Here is an 18,014-nt window from a genome sequence, read left to right on the forward strand (position 1 = left end):
TGTGCCCAAGCTCCCGAGGGGGGTAGCAGCAGCATAGACTGCTCTTGTTCTTGCTCTGTAAGGAAGGCATTTTGGAAAGATAGGTTGTCCTGGGGCACACGGTCTCAGACAAGGCTGTTGCACTGCCCCTACTGGGAAGGAAGAATGTGTCTCAGCCTGGCCTGCCCTTAGCTGCTGGGTAGGGGGCCCTTCCCTGCTCCCAGGGCATGAGCAGGCACAACATGAGCTGTGCAAACTCCTGCCTGCTCTCCCACACCGCCATCTCAGGGATTTCTCAAGAGATGGACAATGTTTTAATGTAACAGTAGGAAAGAAACCTGCTTGCCGAATAGCTCATAGGCTGGCTGCCAGCATCCCTCAGTGCCCAGCACAATCAGCAGCGCTCAAAAGGAGCAGCTGTTAAAGAAACCAGCTGTCTTGGGGCACAAGTGGGGACTGGCAGGTTTGATGTTCAAGGTGAACAATGCACCAGATGCAATGAGATCCCCCTTCAGAACCCCACAGACTAATCCTGGGGCAGCACCCACAACCCTCTTTCATTATCCACCCACCCCCCCAAAATAAAAAGGTTTTATTAATTTTTAATTGCCTTCAGGAACTATGCAGTGAATATTGGCATATTTCCCCAAATGGCTTTTAAATGAACCTTTGTTATGAAACTCTGTATTATTCCCATGTATTATTTTGACTAGAAGATAGGAACAGTTGGTCTCTGGGCTGACTTTTGTTCTCACTCTTCCACTCTGCAAGAAGGGGAGGGGGAAGGGCAGCTTTCCTAGTTCCCCTTGGCTGGTCTGCCCGAACTCCTGAGTTTCTTGCTGTTCCCTCACTTTGATCTGGTTTCCTAAGGAAAAAAAGGAATATCTGCCTCCTCCAAGCTTTTCAACCAACTGCCCAAATTTTCTAGAAGGACACAGCCCCACTGCAACCTTAGTGCAAAGAGCCTGCTCTGAGCATCCCCTGGGGAAGGGCACTGGGGAAGCACAACCACTCTGGGATACCACTGAAGCTACCTGCAAGTCAGGACAAAGTGGAACAAATCCTTTCAGCAGACCCAAGGGCTCTACAGCCAGCAGGGACAGCCACTGGTCCCACTGCTGAGGCAGGCAGGGGCTGATGATTGAAATTCCATTAATTCCTGCCTGCTTCACAGTGCTGCCGTGGGCCCAGAGTTACAAACCAGCCAGAGAGACTCAAGCAAACACAAGGTTTGGTTCCAGTACAGCTCGAGTAGTTTTCTTTTAATCCCAGAGAAGTGAAATGCAACATTTTTCGAGTTGGTAATAACATCCAGAGACAGAAGTCCAAGCCCCCTACTCAGTAAAGTCATTTGTGTTTAAGGCACTCTGCAAAACCAGCTTTCCTCTCATTCCGATTTTCCCCACACAGCAGCAGAATACCTGGTTTGGTCTTTTCTCCATAGTGACATTCATACGTCCTGGCTCCTCCCACCATCTCCAGGAACTGGAAACAGCAAATCCAGTGGGAGCTGGACAGAGAAGTGCCAGGAGGCCGGGTCAATAAATAGGGATGGGCACAGGAGGGAGCGCGGGGGCTCTGAGCTTCTGCAGGAAGGGGGCAAGCACCGGGTGCCCTCCCTGCAGGCACCGGTGTGACTCCTCTCCCTCACAAAAAGGGGATGGGAGCGTGGGGACCCACAAGCATCCCTCCCCAGAGGTGCTCCCAGCAGCACCCCAAAATGCAGGGGGCTGGGTGGGGGGGGAGACCCAGCTGCCCCTGCTGTGCAGCAGAAATGATCCCCACCCCGACTTCCAGTTGTCAATAAATACCAATAAATAACTTAAATAAATAAATAAATAAATAAATAAGTGACCGGAGGATGGGAAGAAGGGAAGGGGCACCCCAAGGCTCAGGGCACAGGGAGCGTAAGGGTGGGCATTTCCATGAGCTGCCCCTCCCTGAGATGAGGGGGTACTGGTGGGGAAGTGGAGTGCAGGGCAGGCATCCCCATGGGGTGGTTGAACACCAAGCCCAGGGGTCTGAGTGCTCATCCAGCCACGGGGAATGAGCCAAACCCAGACTCATGTGGGAGCTCTTGCCCACCACCTCCCCCTTTTTACTTTGAGCAGCACCAGCCCCACAGCTGAGCTCACCCCACACCTCCACCCAGGTATGAACACACACCTTTTGCCAACATGCAAAATGCCTGCACATTTCTGTAAACACTGTTTGCACGGGTTTCTTTGCAAACAATTCTTGCAAACCATTTTTTTTGTTCTTTTTTAACGGGGAAATGCCCACAAAGACAACCCACACATCAAACCGAGTTAAGTGCATCAAATCCAGCCATCAGAGGAGCGGGAATGGAAGCCTGGCAGAAGCCTGGAGAGGTGAACTCAGGCATGGCCCCGGGGCTCAGCCACCACCTGCCTGCAGGCTGGGGCAGCCCCGGAGGCTCAGGCACAGGGCCTGACACTGGCACCAGGATGTTGCAGACATTCACGGACAGAAATCCAGCTACTGCTGTCTCAGTGTCATGGCAAACAATGTGCCAAGGCTCAGACTGGCCAGCAAATGCCAAAAGATGGCAATGAGTTCAGCAGCATCCCCACTCTGGATGCCACGTTGGTGCCACAGCAGCTCCTTGGGCTGACAGCCAGCATGCAGCCCTTTCCCATGGGTTTTGGGGAGCTGGCTCACACAGCCTCTGGACACAGCATCCTCTCCCAACAGGAAGCCCACCTTGGAGCTACCTGTTTAAGGTGGAACCCCTTCCTCTGGCATTTTAGCTCTAATGCTGCCAGAGATACGTCTGTCCCGCTGGCTCAAAAGTATACACCTGCTTTACTTCAAACCAAAAGGTACTTACCCCTCCTCCCCCAATCCTTAAGGAAAATTGTGTTTCAAGTTTCTAACCCATCTCCACACACACTTTTTGAGAAACAAAACATCAGTCATTGCAAAAGCTGCCATCAGTCCCACACCAGGACAAAACCAGAGTCTCACAAGAGCAGGACATCTTCCCATGCCAGCAAGCTCCCTGTGGGAGCTCTGCTTCAGAAAACACAGCAAACCAAAGCTCAAAGCCCTCTCTCCCTCCAGACCTGTCCCACAGCAAGGCTGTAGCCCCCTGCAAAACCCTGACATAGGCACCAAAAGCAGCAGGTTCCAGCCCAGTGTGAGGCTGGGCAGGAGGAGCAGGAGTGCCGGCCCTGGTACAGGGAAATGTTGTGTCAAGGCGTCAAAATGCAACACTCCCAGAGGAAAAATAAATAAAGAATTGCATCAGCAGCAAACACTACTGAGGACAATAAATAGCACGGGGATTTTACAGGGATTTTTGGTCTAAGATGCCTCAGGAGCCCCTGTGCTGGCGGGGCCCGGGGTGCACACCCCGCCCTGGAAAACAGGAGCCGCACTGGAAGCTTTGCGGGAGCGGAGCCGCGGGGATGTGCTGGCACAGGGAGCTGGGCAGCGCCAGGCTGGGCGTCCCAGTGCCAGGCTGAGGGCAGCACTGCCAGCACCTCAGGAAAGGCCTTGCATGGAAGCGTCACCCAGCGATCCTCCCCAGGCTCTCCTGCCAGCGGGACAGCACATAGGACCCTCCCAGCAGGAATGACCTGCATCCCCAGGGCAGCACAAACCCCCGCATTATGAAGGCAGGGCTGCGAGCTGGAGGAGCTGCAGGGCTCATGCCGGGGAGGACAGAGCAGAGAAAGCAGCAAAAGCTGTAACTACCTGCCCAGGAGTGATGGAGCACCCAGAGCAGCAGCAGCACAGCCATGGTTTATGCCTCTGCTGCAACTCCAGGGTGAGGTCCTGGGAATTGCCAGCTGCATCCCACAGCACCATGCTGCCCCATGGACCAGCCAATGTCAGCCATCCAGGCAGCAAGGGGTGAGGAGAAAGGCAAATAAATCCCCTTGTTACCCCTCCCAAGCACTGCAGCAGCAGGAGGCAGCGCCCAAGCAGCACATTCACCTCCTCCTTCCCAGGCAAACCCAGGCCTGCCCTGAACAGCCACCACTCACATCCCTGCCTTCCACCCACCAGGAGGAGAGCCCATCCCTGCAGAGCCTGGAAAGTTACCACAAGGCGTGCTGTCCCCTCCACTGGTGGCCCAGCCAGTAGCCACCCTGCTGTGGGTGACTGAGGAAGAGGAGGTCTCCATGTGAGCCAGTATTTGCGTGGAAAATGAGCAAGCACCTGACTTCTAGCAAGGGATTGGGGTCTGCAGTGAAGCAAGTGAGTCCAGGGGTACCTCTGAGCCAGTTTGGGTACCCCATACACACAGAGCCAGAGAGCACCTGGGCTGGGAGAAGGGGCACTGCTCCCCATTTCTCACTCGGCTGAGAATCGGTTTTGCTTCCATAAGAGAAAGGTCAGCGGGACTTAGGAAGGGAGGCAGAGGAACTGCAGACTTAGTGCACCTTAAAACAAAAGGACATCTAACCTGCCCTTAGATCTCACTCCAAGACAGAAAAGAGCTATGGCATGTCCTACACTCACAACTACTCCAAACACACCCAGACGCATGCAAAACGTGTCCTGCTCCCCCTGGGCTGCAGAAAACCCTCCCGGCAGTGGCACCAGCCAGCACCAGGCTCTGATCAGCCCCCCAGCTCTGCCCGTTCCCACCCCACTCCTGGCCCTCCCGCCCGATCCCAGCAGGCGGGCGAGGGGTGGATTATCGATCCGAAATGCATAGGTATGGACACGGCAGGGACACAGCATCCCGGCGGGAAGGGTCACCGCAGCGGCCCCAGCTGCCAGCAGGCACAGCCGTGCTCCTTGCTCCATCTGGGTGGAAAGCAGCATTTGCCACGGGCACAGTTCAACCACACTCATGCTCCTTGCACTGCCCTGCAAGGAAAGACGAGTCCTTTAGGTCAGACAGCCTCTGCGCCAGCTGCAAGTACTCGATTCCACTTCCTGGGAAACCCTCCAGCTCAGCAAACCCTCTTCTGCGCCCTTGTGCCAGCCAGGCTCTATTTCTGACAGAGGAGGAGCCACGTTTCCAACCACAACAACAAAGGCAGGAGAACCCAAGAGGTCTGCTTTGGCTCGGAAACCCTGTTCGTCTGCAGCAGGCTGGGGACACCCAAGTCCTCACGTGCATGCCTGGCACTACCCTACTTGGGAGGTATCACGACTATGGGCTGCCCTCGCTTGGGTCTCCACATGAGGACCTGGGCGTCGTTGGCGTTGGGCTTCACTAGTGCGTTTGGTGGGATGGGCTCCATCCTGCTGAGGATCCGCGGCTGCTCCTGCTGAGTCCTTCCCACCAGCCGTGCCCGCTGCCCCAGCAGCTGCATGGGATCGACCTCAATGTCCACTCGCATCCTCCACTTTATAGTCTGCAAGATGATCTTCTCCTTGGTGGTTGTGTTCATGGCCACGAGCCACGTGGTAAAGCTCTGGTCCCTTTTAATCCTGGTCAGCAATGGCACGTTACTGTTGCTCACAGGGACAGCCCACGTCACACTAGGGTAGAAATTGTCATTCATGCTCACCGAGAACCTGGAGATCTTGTTAGTGGGCCCGACCAGGGTCACGGTTTCTGTGGTGTTTCCATACCAGGGGTAGCTCACACCATCCGAGTCACTGATGGCTTTTACTCTTCCTTCTCGCAGGTCAGGCAGCTCCCAGCTTGACCTAGTGAATGGGAAGAGAAAGGTGAGCAGGGAAATGTCAGAAACAGTGCCCAGTGAGGGATGGGGAAGCCAGCAACACAGGGACCCTCTCCCTGCCAGCAGCAAACTCTCAGGGACAACCTGAAGAACAAATTCAGCTTCTGTTCCTTTACTGAGACCCACGTGTCCAGCTCAAGCCTTTGCTCTGCCAACACAATACCATTTTAATTAACCTGCAATTAAACTGACTGGGCCAAAACCCACTGCTGAGGCTCCTTGGGGTCACTCTCTCTTTAATCGGCTCCTGCACTGGAGCACAGCCTTCCCAATCCACCAGCTGCAGCACCCTGACCAGGGCAATGGCCCAGCCTGTCTGCAACCCCAACCAAGAGGTCTGCAATTTTTATACCTTAAATACAGAGACATGCACAACAATTAAATCCCACAATTATGCCTTGCCACTGGCACAACAAAATCCCTGCAATATGGCTGGGGGGTGGAATTCAGCCCAAATCTTTGCTGCTGACCATGTTACCAACACTGTGTGGCTATGGCAAGGCCTGCATGGCAATTACAAGGGAGTAGTGTTGGAGCAGAGGGGCTGGCGCCACACTTCTGCCTCCCCCCCAAATGATGACCTCCACTCACTCCAATGTCCCCAAGTGCTCCAGTGCCCCACACACACCAATCTGACACGATACAAGGATGCAAGCAGGCAGCATAAGGGCCTGCTGCTCCCCCAGCACCCACATCTGTGGCACCAGCAGCAGGAGCCCACCAACGAGCTACAGAACAGACCCCTCTGGACATCTCCCGTCTTGCACCACCTCTTTCAAAAGGCATGAGACACGGACACAGAGCCTCCCAGCATCCCCACAAGTCACCCGTACACTCAGCCTTGGGAAAGGCTGTTTTCCAGCCACCACTTCTGCCAAGCACCGCAACCTTTCCTTCTTCTAACACAAGCCAAGGGGGCAACTCCCCCAGCACTGCCCGCGCTCACGTCCAAGTCCCAAAGAAAAAACGGTGCTTGGTGGGAGACAGCGGCCGCAAAGCCCTCGGAAGGGCGATCTCCAGGCCACCAGCATGGTGCAGGAGCCGCTGTGGGGCGCGAGGAGCAGGAATTGTGGCGTCGGGGAGAGGGTGCTGGGGTGAAGGTGTTGCCCGTGCGTGGCTGCGGCAGCGGAGGTGGGGTAGAGGGGCAGCACGTGGCGCCGGGGGTGCAGCACGGGGCGCCGGGGGTGCAGCACAAGGGTGCCTGCGGGCGAAGCAGGGCAGGTGCCCGCACCGGGGAGCCAACGCCGTACGCAGCCCGGAGCCCGCCCAGGCCCCCGTGCCCCCATCCCCGGTGCCGTGCCCGGCCCCGTGCCCGCCCGCGGTGCTTACACGCCGAGGTCGCTGTAGGTGTTGTAGAACTCCATGTGGTTGCAGGCCTGGATCCAGCCCACCACCCAGGTGTGCCGCCGGGCGATGGGCGGCATGAGGACGCGGGCGGAGGCGCGGAAGTAGGGCGTGCGGTACCGCAGCACCACCGGCGAGCTCTCCTCGATGGCCGTGGCCGCCGGCTCGATGGTGGCCGACACGTCCGACACCACGATCTGCTCCCGGCGCACCCGCGCCTTGCAGGCCACGCTCTGCAGGCACCCCATGGCCGCGGCCGAGCCGCCGTCACCGCGGGCCCGGGGGGGCGGCCGGTCCCGCCGCCGCCCGCCCGCCGCGCATCGCCGCCCGCTGCACGGCGCCCGCACCGGCGCCGGCACGGCGAAGGCGCCGCTGCCGCCGCGCCTCTTGCGGCCCTCGCCGGCCGCCGTATGCCGGCCGAGGCGGGCACGTGCACGCCGGTGGGCGGGGCGCGCCGGGGGCTCCGCGGCGACCACGTGCGTCACGGGCGGAAGCGGAACAGGAAGCGGAAGCGGCGCCGGGGCCACCCGGTACCGGGGGAAGCGCGGGCGCACCGCACCCGCCGCGTCCTTGGGGACACGCCGGGGACGCACCGAGAGGGGGGGAACCGCGCCCCGGCGGTGCGGTAGCGCGGGGCGGGGGGGTACCGGCCAGGGCGCGGGGAGGGGGAGAGGGAGGCGGCCCCGGGCAGGGTGACATGCTGGGTCCCGAGCGGGCCCAGCAGCGGGTGACCGGCGCCGGCCTCCCGCAGGCCGCCTCCCGTCGCCATGCCGAGCCCCCGGAGCAGCCGCGAGCGACGCGCCGGCGGCAGCGGCGGCCGCCTGGAGTTCCTGTCCCTGAGCCAGCGCGGGCCCGCCGCCCCCGACAGCCCCTCCCGCCGCAAGGAGTCCAGCGGCGCCGCGGCCGCCCCGCTGCCCGAGGAGGACTGCATGAAGCTGAACCCGTCCTTCGTGGGCATCGCCCTCAGCTCCCTGCTCGCCATCGACCTCTGGGCCTCCAAGCGCCTGGGCGTGTGCGCTGGAGAGGGCTCGGCCTGGGGCAGCGCCCGCCCCCTCATGAAGGTCGTGGAGGTGTCGGGGCATGGCATCCCCTGGCTGCTCGGCACCTTCTACGGGCTCTGCCAGAGTGACAGCTCGGCAGCCAGGGAGGTGCTGCTCAACCTGCTCTTTGGTGAGGCGGGGGGCTCGCCCCGGGGTTCTGCAGGCAGGGGCTGGGGAGGGGGGCCCGAGGGGTGGGGCAGAGCTGGGTAAACCTAAGTCCCGAGGACAGCAGCTGATTTTGAGCAACCTGTGCAGGCTCATCTGGGATGCCTGGTAGCAAAGGGAGTGACCCTACATCTTAAGGGCGTGGTGGCACCGGTACAACTCATCTGTCACCACTGCAACCACGCACTGCAAAACTCTCGACAGCTTAACTGCTCCTGCAGTTATAAAAAACTCTCAGGGATGAAGCCTCGTTTAGCTCTTCAAGCTTGTCAGAACAGCACATTCTTGGTGCAGCTTCCTAGTGTTGAGACACCAGCCCTTTCCCTGGAAAGCTGCTCTGGCACACAGACGTTCACCCTTGGATCCCTGCAGGCAGGGCCTTGGTGGATTGTTCTGTACCAGCCAGTGAGAAAACTTGATTTAAAGCATGAATGTTAATCTGGCGTGGTGTAGTATTAGACACACACACACAGAGTAGCCTAGGCATGTTTAAGAGTACTCCTTTTTGCTTATTTAGAAACTGTAGTACCTCCAGAGCACCAGACTTTCTCAGATTCCTTGTTGTTACTCTTGTATTAAGTTGCAAATAATTAGGATCTCACACTTAGAATTTGAATTGAAATTTGCTTGGTGGGAAACGTAGGTTTGTGCATCTTTCTCATCTAGCAGCACACGGTTAAATTACAGCCCCACAGCAGAGCTGTGGGAAGGGCTGTGGGGGCCTCCAGCCTAACTTCTGCTCCATGGAGATCTGTCCCAGCACCAGGGCCTTGTCCAGACCTCAGTGCTCTGGGCCAGAGCCACCCACCTCTTTGGGAAACTGTCCCAGGGCTGCAGCACCCATGTGGGGAAGGAGGATTCCCTCATGTCCAACTTGAATCTCCCAAATCCTGTGTAGAAAGAGAAGAAGCAATCGATCTAGACTTACATGTGAAAAAAAAAAGGAAATTTGTTCTTAAATGATTAACCAAAGGAAATGAACTGAAGTGACCAAAAGATTTAGTGTCCAGAAACAAGTCTTAGAACAAACAGAAGTTGGTCTCTTACACAACTTCCCTGGAAGAAGTAGCCTTGGCTGTGAGTGCTGTGCTAAGATGAGCTAACAGGGATGGAGAAAGCACCCTCTGCCCTACATGAGAAGCTGCTCTTGCCAAGTACTGGCTGAACACTTACCACAGGTACTTTGCCTTTTCTATTACAACAGCCTTTGGCTCTCAGGAGGCAAGCCACCATAAATTGTCCTTTAATCATCTCTTGGAAACCAAAGCATGGTTAACTTTTTCCCCAGCAGCAGGGAGAAGCCACATCCCAGGAACCCTGGCACCACACCAACTCTGAGCCTTTCCCACTGACCTGTGCCTTAGTAGAGAGGGTTGATCATTCACCCAGCTGTTTTGACCCCAGTCACCAGGGTAGACAGAGCAATGCAGAGTCAGCACTACCAGGAAGGGAGCTGTGGGGACTTAATGCCTGTGCTGCCTTCAGATTAAGGAGCAGATTGAGCCCCAAGTCATGGCAAGATCAGATTTTGCGCAGAGAGAAAAGCCCTGGGGTGCAGGCTGGGCAGAGCCCTGTTGGCTGTGGCAGGCCAAGGGTCTGGCGGGGCAGGAGGGATGTGTGCAGAGGAGTAGAGGTGGAGGATGTGCTCATGCTGCTGCAGAAGACCAGGAGCAGCTGGGTGCTGTGCTCTCCGTTCCTGGGTATTGCAGCTGTGGGGAATAACGCTGCCCTCTGGCAGCTTTGAGCAGCCAAGTGCTCCCTTAACCCATCGCTCTGCTTTAAGTAACCCCCTGTTCCTGTCTCTCCCAGCGTTGCTGCTGGACCTGGTGATGGTGGCAGTGGTGAAGGGGCTCGTCAAGCGGCCGCGGCCCACCCACAACAAGATGGACATGTTCGTCACCATCTCTGTGGACAAGTACTCTTTCCCCTCGGGCCACGCCACCAGGGCCGCTCTCGTCTGCCGCTTCATCCTGCGCCACCTGGTCCTGGCCGTCCCGCTGCGTGTGCTCGTGGTGCTCTGGGCTCTCATCGTCAGCATCTCCCGGGTCATGCTGGGCAGGCACAACATGACGGACGTGCTCTTCGGGCTGCTGCTGGGCTATGCACTGTACGGCATGGTGGAGCACTGCTGGCTGTCCCCGGCCACCGCACCCGCCCTCTTCGCGCTCTGGAGCCACTGACCGACCGCTGGCTTCATCACAAAGCAGGGGCCGTGTGCTGGTGTTCTGAGCACGCACAGGAAGGGGATTCTGGGACTTGAACTCGCATCCTAAACCACATCAGTCTGGCCAAGACTTCTACACGAGCTGTGCTGCAGGCTCCAGGGCCTGCACTCAGATGTCTGGTGCTTTCTTGCCCTCCTGGTCAGCTGTCAGGCAGGGTCTGCACTGACTCTTCTCTGGTGACAAAAACCGGTCTCTGCAGAGCCTGGGGAGGGCTCAGCACACTCATCCGGCAGCTCACTGCTAATACTGTGAATCTGCATGCGCTCACTGGGCACCTGCAATAGCCCATGGTGTACATGGTAGCTGTGACTTGCAGAGGTTTCTCTACAATCACCCCTGTATCTGTATCCTATAAATACACTGTTCATGCTGCTGTCATAAGTATACCCTGCACAGCCTGCTCTACAACACCTGCCTGGAGGGGACCCATGGGGGTCTCTCCTCACAGTTAGAAAGAGCTTTGCTTTCCTAAGCAATCTCTTCCATATTGCTCTCAATTTAAGTGCTGCACTAAGGCCAGATATTGAGCACACGGCTCCCAGAGCCATGGGGAAAGAATAGTGGGACTGAAGGATTGATCATCCGGTGGGTAACAGGGGAAGCAGCTCCCAGCAGCAGCCTGCTCGTGCAGCTTTTGTCCAGAGCTTCCCAGTTCCTTTTTCCCTCCACAGGACTTTCAGTCTCTCAGGGGGTACAATGCATTCACAGCAATTCCTGATCGTTAGCATATTCCAGGTTGCAGAGAGTCCTGCAGAGCCAGCCCAGAAATACACCCAGCCCCAGGTCTGAGCCTTGCTTGCACCTCCTGCAGCAAGAGGCCCTGGCTCTGTCAGCCACTGCCACAGTTCCCTGTGCAGGCAGGCTGGCTCTCCTCCCCTGGCACCACTGGCAGCCTGTTTTTCACAGAGGGCTGCTGGTCCTTGGCAGGAGGGGACCACAAGGAGCCTCTGCAATGAGCTGGAGCCAAGACTGAGCCAGAAAATCATAGAATGCACATTATCAGGGACCACAGCCAGGCAGGGAGTGAGGGCTCTGGACTGAGCTCAAATAATGAGCTTAAACAGTACTCCTGGCATGTGGGTGGAGGGATTTGGCCCAGGTGAGGCTCTCTGTGGTCACTGAGGTCTATTGGTGAACTCAGGCCCTGGAGAGCACCAATTAAGTCGTATTAAGAGCAGGCAGTGTTTAAATGTGCTGTTCTCCCAGGTGGAGTGTGCAGGAACAGCCTGATGGCTGCTGGTATGAGCACCCTGTCAGTGCCTGTCAGTTGTACAGGGGCTGAAATGAAAGTGCTTGACGTGACGGGGGTCCTGTGGAGCCGAGCCCTGACCCACTGACAAGGTGAGCCAGTGAAGCTGCCAGGTCTGGGTTGGTGCTCCAGTGACCAAAATATAATCCCCTGGGTTGCACTACACGCCTGGCAGCCAGCTGGGCCAGTCCAGCATGTGCATGGCAACATCCAGACACCCCGGCCAGCCCTCCTGCCGCAAGGCAGAGACCAGCCCTGTGGTGGCTGAGGGAGCACAGGCAGGTGGCACACTCTGGGGTGGACAGGGCTTGGTGCTGTGCCAAAACATCTTTGTTCTACCTTTTCCAAAACAGAGAGTGTTTTTTGTCTGCACTTAGAGTCTGTTCTTAGAGCTGTTGGGGTCTTCCTCTCTACATCATGGAGGGTACGGCAGCAAACCTGTGCATCTGTGGCTCCCACATACATGTGTGTGCCAAAAGTTGCTCTTGACTCACTTGCAGGACCCTCCGTGAGATCCTGGTGGCACCCACCACTGCACAGCCCTGCTGCTGGGTCACAGGCTGCCTGGCCACTCTCTGACTTCTCTGCTTCTCTCCCGCTCCACCAGAGAGACCTTTGGTCTCCTTCTGTGCTTGTCATTTGTCACTGCTCCAGTATGGGTGCCAACTCACTGATAGGACAGGAGCTTTCTGCTCCACTTGTCCCACAGCGTTTCTGCCCACTGTGGAAGCCCAGAGCAGAGACTGTACAGCAGACACTGCTGGCCACACTCTACATCCTGGGTGCTTGCCAGGTATGGGGAGCTGTGACTTTTCCACAGGTATCAACCAGCTGGCCTTGACCAAAATATCCTGGCATGATCTTGGTGGCCGACAGCAGAGTTTGTGTGGGCTATGAGTCCAGATGCAGGGGGGTAAAGTCCAGGGCAATGCAGCCTCCTGTCGGGAGAAGGGCAAATTCAGAGGCAACTGTGCACAAAGGTTTTATAGCCCAGCAGAGCGGTTGAGAGCTCAAAGAGGTCCCCTGTACCTGTCACACTTGGGCAGTTCGTGCAGAGCTTCCAAAAGAGTGAGAAGCCAGCTGACAGCAGAGCAGGAAGAGCAGCACTGCCAGTGGTGCCTCCTCTTCATTCCCGTGCTGACCCCTTGCTTGGTAAGGTGCTTTTGATGCTTTTTGGCGGGCAGGTACAGAGTGTGGGTTGGCAGCTCAGCACCTCTGCCCCAGACAAGAGATCAGCCCTTGCCAACAGTGAGGGACAGAAAGAGCTTTATTAAGCTTACTGCAAATATAATACTATGAGTTTTAGAAGGTTAAAACCATTTCAGCTGCGGAGCTTGGCCCCTATGCCTTGCTCAGCTCTACGGCAAAGTTCCCTGGACAGGAGAGAGCAAATTTCCTCTGCAGTCCTCAGGGGCTATCTGGCTGCGAGTGTGCCAGGAGACAGCAGAGAGCTCTGGATCCCCCTGGTCTGTTGCCTCCTGCAACCTTTTCCTTACTGGTCCCACCACCCTCACACCAGTGACACCCCAACAGCGTGGTGCTCCTCGGACCGGGGTTCCACTGGCCCCAAGGACTCTGCTAGCTCAGGAGCGAGCCGTGTGCCGACATGTCCAGCCCAGAGGCAGAGGGGATGTGGGCGATACAGTGCCGGCTGCCACTGGAGCAGCCAGAGCCGTGTGTGACCCCGGGTATCAGCATAACCGGGGTTGGACTGATCCTGATAATCCTGGGGTAGAAGTCCAGGACAGCGTTTGTTTACCAAGCACACAACCACAAGGATAGGCTGCGTGTCCGTGTCCCCGCGCCAGCGCCTGGGATGACTCCTTAGGCCGCCGTCCGAGACTGCGGCGACACCTCTGCCGGAACAGCCAAGCAGGCGGCCGGGAGCAAGCCGAGTTCTGGCTTCCTTTCCCCGGGCTCGTGGGAGGAGTGATGGAGGGGGCGGCCTCGCTCCCGGACGCTGCGCACCATAAAGCCAGGCCGCGGTCGGGCGGCGCGGGTCGGGGCAGCGCGGCAGAGACCCTCGCACGGCTCCGTGCCTGTCGCCAGCCTTCCGTGGGCTGCGCATCCCGCGGCCGCAGGTCGGTGAAGGGTGTCCCCCGCGCTGCCGGCACGCAGCGGGCATCGGGATAGCACAGCAGGAGCCTCCCGGGGAAGGGAGAGCCCAAAGGGCAGGCTGAGGGGCTGTCACCCGCCTGGGAGGGAGCCGTCGGTCCCCACAGTAGGGCACAGCACTCCAGGGCACCTCCATCGCCGGGACTTGGCATGGGCAGGGAGATTTTGAGTCTCCCTGACACTCGGTAGGATTTCCTCCCGGGGCATCCAGAGACAACACCACAACAGTGCAAAACCCAGCACTGGCCAGATCCACGCCTGGTGGGGGACAACAGTTGCTTTATAACCCCAGACAAACTTTGAGGAGCTACCTCTCTTGGGACCTCTTTGGTGCCCCAAGGTCGAAGTTCTGCACAGTTGCATCCCTGGTCACTCAGCCCCGCTGTCCGACGCTGTCCCCAGGCAGAGAGCCGGTGGTGAAGCGCAGCATGGCAAAGAAGGTGGCCATCATCGGCGGGGGCAGCAGCGGGCTGTGCGCCATCAAAGCCTGCCTGCAGGAGGGGCTGGAGCCCGTCTGCTTCGAGAGGACTGGCGACATCGGAGGCCTCTGGAGGTTTGAGGTAAAGCCTGCTGGCCACGTGTCCTGCTTGGGGTCAGCTCGGTGACCCTCAGGGGTCGGTGGTGGCTGGTGGGGTGGCAACCGGCCACAGTGGGATCCTCTGGGTGAGACTGAGGGCAGGGGCTCCATGAAAAGGAGCACCTCATCAGCCCCAGCCATCCTTCCCTGTCAGTCCCCTGGCCAGCACTGAACTGTTACCCCACTCCCACAGGAGCGCCCCGAGGACGGCCGTGCCAGCATCTACCGCTCCGTCATCATCAACACCTCCAAAGAGATGATGTGCTTCAGTGACTTCCCCATCCCTGAGGACTTCCCCAACTACATGCACAACTCCAAGATCATGGAGTACTTCCGCATGTACGCCCAGCACTTCGACCTGCTCCGCCACATCCGCTTCAGGGTGAGAGCTGGGGGGCCGAGGGGGAGGTGGCAGCGGGAACAGGGGGCACAGGGTGCCTGACACCGCTCCCCCTGTGCCCAGACCAGCGTGTGCCGCGTGTCCAAGCGCCCCGACTTCGCCAGCAGCGGGCAGTGGGAGGTGGTGATGGAGAGCGAGGGGAAGCAGGAGGCAGCTGTCTTCGACGCCGTGCTGGTGTGCAGTGGGCACCACACCGACGCACACCTCCCGCTCAGCTCCTTCCCAGGTACTGCCCTGCACACTGGCATGAGGAGATGCTCTTAAAAGCTCGTCCATGCCAGTCCCTATTCTCCCTGCCGCTTTCCCTCCTGGCCCCAGCATTTCCCCGCCTTGCTTTGACTCTAGGAGCGCTCCTATGCTCCCCAGGAATGGTTTGGTGGGGCAAGGGAGCATCTCCAGTCTTTAGGGGGGTGATCCTCCAACCTGGCACCAGGAAGCCAAGCATCCCTCCTTCCTGCTCACAGGAATTGAGAAATTCAAGGGCCAGTGTCTCCACAGCCGAGACTACAAGGATGCTCAGGCTTTCACAAACAAAAAGGTTGTTGTCATCGGAATCGGGAATTCGGGGTCAGACCTGGCTGTGGAGATCAGCCAAACAGCCCAACAGGTGAGCAGCAGGAGTGGGGTCCTGGCAGGCAGGCCAGCCCCTGTGGGACACTGCCAGTTCCACAAGGACACCAGCACCAAGGCACTTGTACAGCTGCTGCTCCATGCCAGCACTTACTGTGTTTGGCCATGCTGGCACCTGCCAATCCTAGCTGCCAGGCAATTGAGACTTGGTCCCACTCCCCTGCAAGATGCCAATCACCAGCTCCCTCTGCCCTCCGGGTCTTTACCCAGTGCTTGGGCAGCAAAAAGCAGAGAGATCCCAGGGCAAGGGCTTGTCCCCCACAGGGCAGCCCTCCCAGCACCATCACTGCCTTCAGGAAGTGATCCTTATTCCTTGTCTAGGTCTTCCTTAGCACCCGCCGGGGTGCGTGGATCCTCAACCGCGTTGGAGATCGGGGCTACCCCATCGACACCATCTTAACCACCCGCGTGAAGACATTCCTGCAGGAGCTGGTCAGCTCATCCATGGCATGTGACTACATGGAGAAGAAGCTGAATGCCAGGTTTGACCACTCACGCTATGGCCTGAAGCCAAAGCACAGGTATCAGCAAACACTCCCCCTGCCCAGAAGGGACCGTCTGCCTCCCTCTGTGTCCTGCCCAGTTTGGCCATTCCATGCTCCCTGTGCTTGGGCTGGGTTAATAGTTTTGTTGTGCCCAGGCAGTGTGTGAGGGAGCCACCACTGCCCGTTCCAAGGACTCTTGGAGACACCACCGCAGGGGCAGCTGTCAAGCATCCCTGGGGATGAGCATTCCCAGAGCAGGGAGCAGCAACTGGAGCGGGATACTGAACAGAAACGCTCCCTTCTCAGTGGCCTGATGGCTCCTTGCACCTTCCAGGGTCCTTCACCAGCACCCGACTGTCAATGATGACCTGCCCAACCGCATCATTTCAGGAAGGGTGCAGGTGAAGCCAAACGTCCGAGAGTTCACGGAGACATCTGCCATCTTTGAGGACGGCACCAGAGAGGATATTGATGCCGTAGTTTTTGCCACAGGATACAGCTTCTCCTTCCCATTCCTCGAGGGCTGCGTGAAGGTGGTGGAGAACCAGATTTCCCTCTACAAATACGTGTTCCCCCCTGACCTGGAGAAGCCGACGCTGGCTTTCATCGGCCTCATCCAGCCCCTGGGTGCCATCATGCCCATCTCTGAGCTCCAGTGTCGCTGGGCCACCCGTGTCTTCAAGGGTAAGTCAGGCAAACCTGCCCTGTGGATGCAGCCCTGGAGTGAGGGCAGATGATGCCCAGCCATGTCAAGGAGACAGCAGCTGGTTGTGCCATCCTGGCTATGGTGATGGCATGGCTGCCTTGCAGCTGTCACAGTGCGATGGCCTCTTGTCTGAGAGGGACAGGGACAATCCATACCCTCAGCTCCACAGACTGCTCCTCCCCATCCCAAGGCACTTGGACATGCCTCAGGTGCCAGACCACACACCACAGTGGTGCTGGCAGAGGCACAGCACCCAGGCAAGGGCAGCACCACAGTGGCCGCTGTGTCTTACTCTCCCCAGGGCTGAATGAGCTGCCCCCACGGCACGACATGGAGGCTGACATCGAGCAGAAGAAAGAAGTGATGGCAAAGCGGTAAGATCCCTGTGGGAGCACCAAGGGGCTGCCTTTGGCACAGCTGCTTACGGGCATCCATCCTGTCCCATGGATGCATCCTGGTACATTTGTGTGTGAGCCAACAGAGGGCAGGGATGTGGTTGGCCACACTGCCCGCAGTCCAGTCTGTCCAACACCGCCTTCCTGGTATGCAGGGCATCTGCCAGCTCTGCTTCCAGCACCTACCTGCCTGTCCTCCCTCCCTGCCCACAGGTACGTGAAGAGCCAGCGGCACACCATCCAGGTGGATTACATCCCGTACATGGACGAGCTCGCCTGCCAGCTGGGGGTCAAGCCCAACGTGCTCACCCTGTTCCTCACGGACCCCAAGCTGGCGCTGGAGGTGGTCTTTGGGCCCTGCACGCCGTACCAGTATCGGCTGCGGGGCCCAGGCGCGTGGGCGGGCGCCAGGGAGGCCATCCTGACCCAGCAGCAGCGCATCCTCAAGCCCCTGCAGACACGGCACGTGGAAGAGAGCACCTCAGCCCCTGCCATGCCCCTCATCTTCAAGCTAGTCGGGGCCATGGCCATCCTGGCAGCTGTTTTTGCTTACTTGTAGGTGCTCTGCAAGCATGGGAAGGGAGGCTGTGCAATGTGCTGGGGGTTGGCTGGCCACACCTGCCCCTTGGCAGCCTGTGCACCCCAGTGGTGGCAGAACCTTTCCTCCTGCCAGGAGGCTGTGACCACACCATGAGCTCGGGATGCACAGAGCCTCCCCAGCTGCCAAAATAATGCTTGGGCTCCTGCTCTGCACCTGCCCCGGGGGAGTGCCGTCAGGGACAGAGGAGGAAACCTGCTCACTGCAGGCTAAATTCCAGTCCCTCTCAGCCAGCACTCCGGGCCTTTCTGTAACCCAGCCATGCCAGTATTGCCACGCTTGCACCAGAGCTAAGCAGCAAAGGCACAGCACACTTTCTAACTAGATAAATGCATTAAACAGCCAAGTGTCCATCCTGTTACTGACACCATCACGACCCTCCATGTGCTGTGAGAATGCTCACAGGTTTGAGATCGGCCTTGAGTCGCTGGCCC

At 58.2% G+C, this 18,014-nt stretch overlaps 3 protein-coding genes and 1 long non-coding RNA gene across 8 annotated transcripts; 2 read left to right on the forward strand and 2 right to left on the reverse strand.

Moving 5' to 3' along the window:
• Positions 1-612: 612 nt before the first annotated feature.
• On the reverse strand, positions 613-11,444 carry LOC125330237. The gene is made up of 3 exons (XR_007205433.1): positions 11,433-11,444; positions 1,765-2,430; positions 613-743 (listed from the first exon to the last, which is right to left on the reverse strand). It is a non-coding gene; the product is annotated as an uncharacterized LOC125330237 (long non-coding RNA).
• On the reverse strand, positions 5,015-7,279 carry FAM78B (family with sequence similarity 78 member B). Its single transcript, XM_048313170.1, has 2 exons — positions 6,981-7,279; positions 5,015-5,616 (listed from the first exon to the last, which is right to left on the reverse strand). Exons 1-2 carry the CDS (start codon positions 7,241-7,243, stop codon positions 5,094-5,096), a joined length of 786 nt encoding a protein of 261 aa, XP_048169127.1. The 5' UTR covers positions 7,244-7,279; the 3' UTR covers positions 5,015-5,093.
• PLPP6 (phospholipid phosphatase 6) lies at positions 7,667-10,809 on the forward strand. The gene is made up of 2 exons (XM_048313172.1): positions 7,667-8,165; positions 10,010-10,809. The coding sequence occupies exons 1-2, from the start codon at positions 7,763-7,765 to the stop codon at positions 10,378-10,380; spliced, it is 774 nt and encodes a 257-aa protein (XP_048169129.1). The 5' UTR covers positions 7,667-7,762; the 3' UTR covers positions 10,381-10,809.
• Positions 11,445-12,165: 721 nt separating the features above from the next.
• On the forward strand, positions 12,166-17,947 carry LOC125330231 (flavin-containing monooxygenase 5-like). Of its 5 annotated transcripts, none has more exons than XM_048313166.1 (9): positions 12,166-12,826; positions 14,192-14,349; positions 14,560-14,748; positions 14,830-14,992; positions 15,231-15,373; positions 15,718-15,917; positions 16,216-16,565; positions 16,889-16,961; positions 17,196-17,947. In XM_048313166.1, the coding sequence occupies exons 2-9, from the start codon at positions 14,218-14,220 to the stop codon at positions 17,539-17,541; spliced, it is 1,596 nt and encodes a 531-aa protein (XP_048169123.1). In that variant the 5' UTR covers positions 12,166-12,826; positions 14,192-14,217; the 3' UTR covers positions 17,542-17,947. The 5 variants fall into 5 exon arrangements, with proteins under 5 accessions (XP_048169123.1, XP_048169124.1, XP_048169126.1 ...); XM_048313167.1 differs by having other exon boundaries at positions 12,806-12,826; positions 14,196-14,349; XM_048313165.1 differs by lacking the exon at positions 12,166-12,826 and adding an exon at positions 12,878-13,755 and having other exon boundaries at positions 14,196-14,349.
• Positions 17,948-18,014: the final 67 nt, after the last annotated feature.

Source organism: Corvus hawaiiensis, chromosome 9 (genome assembly GCF_020740725.1).
Source record: "Corvus hawaiiensis isolate bCorHaw1 chromosome 9, bCorHaw1.pri.cur, whole genome shotgun sequence".
NCBI classification, from domain to species: Eukaryota; Metazoa; Chordata; class Aves; order Passeriformes; family Corvidae; genus Corvus; species Corvus hawaiiensis.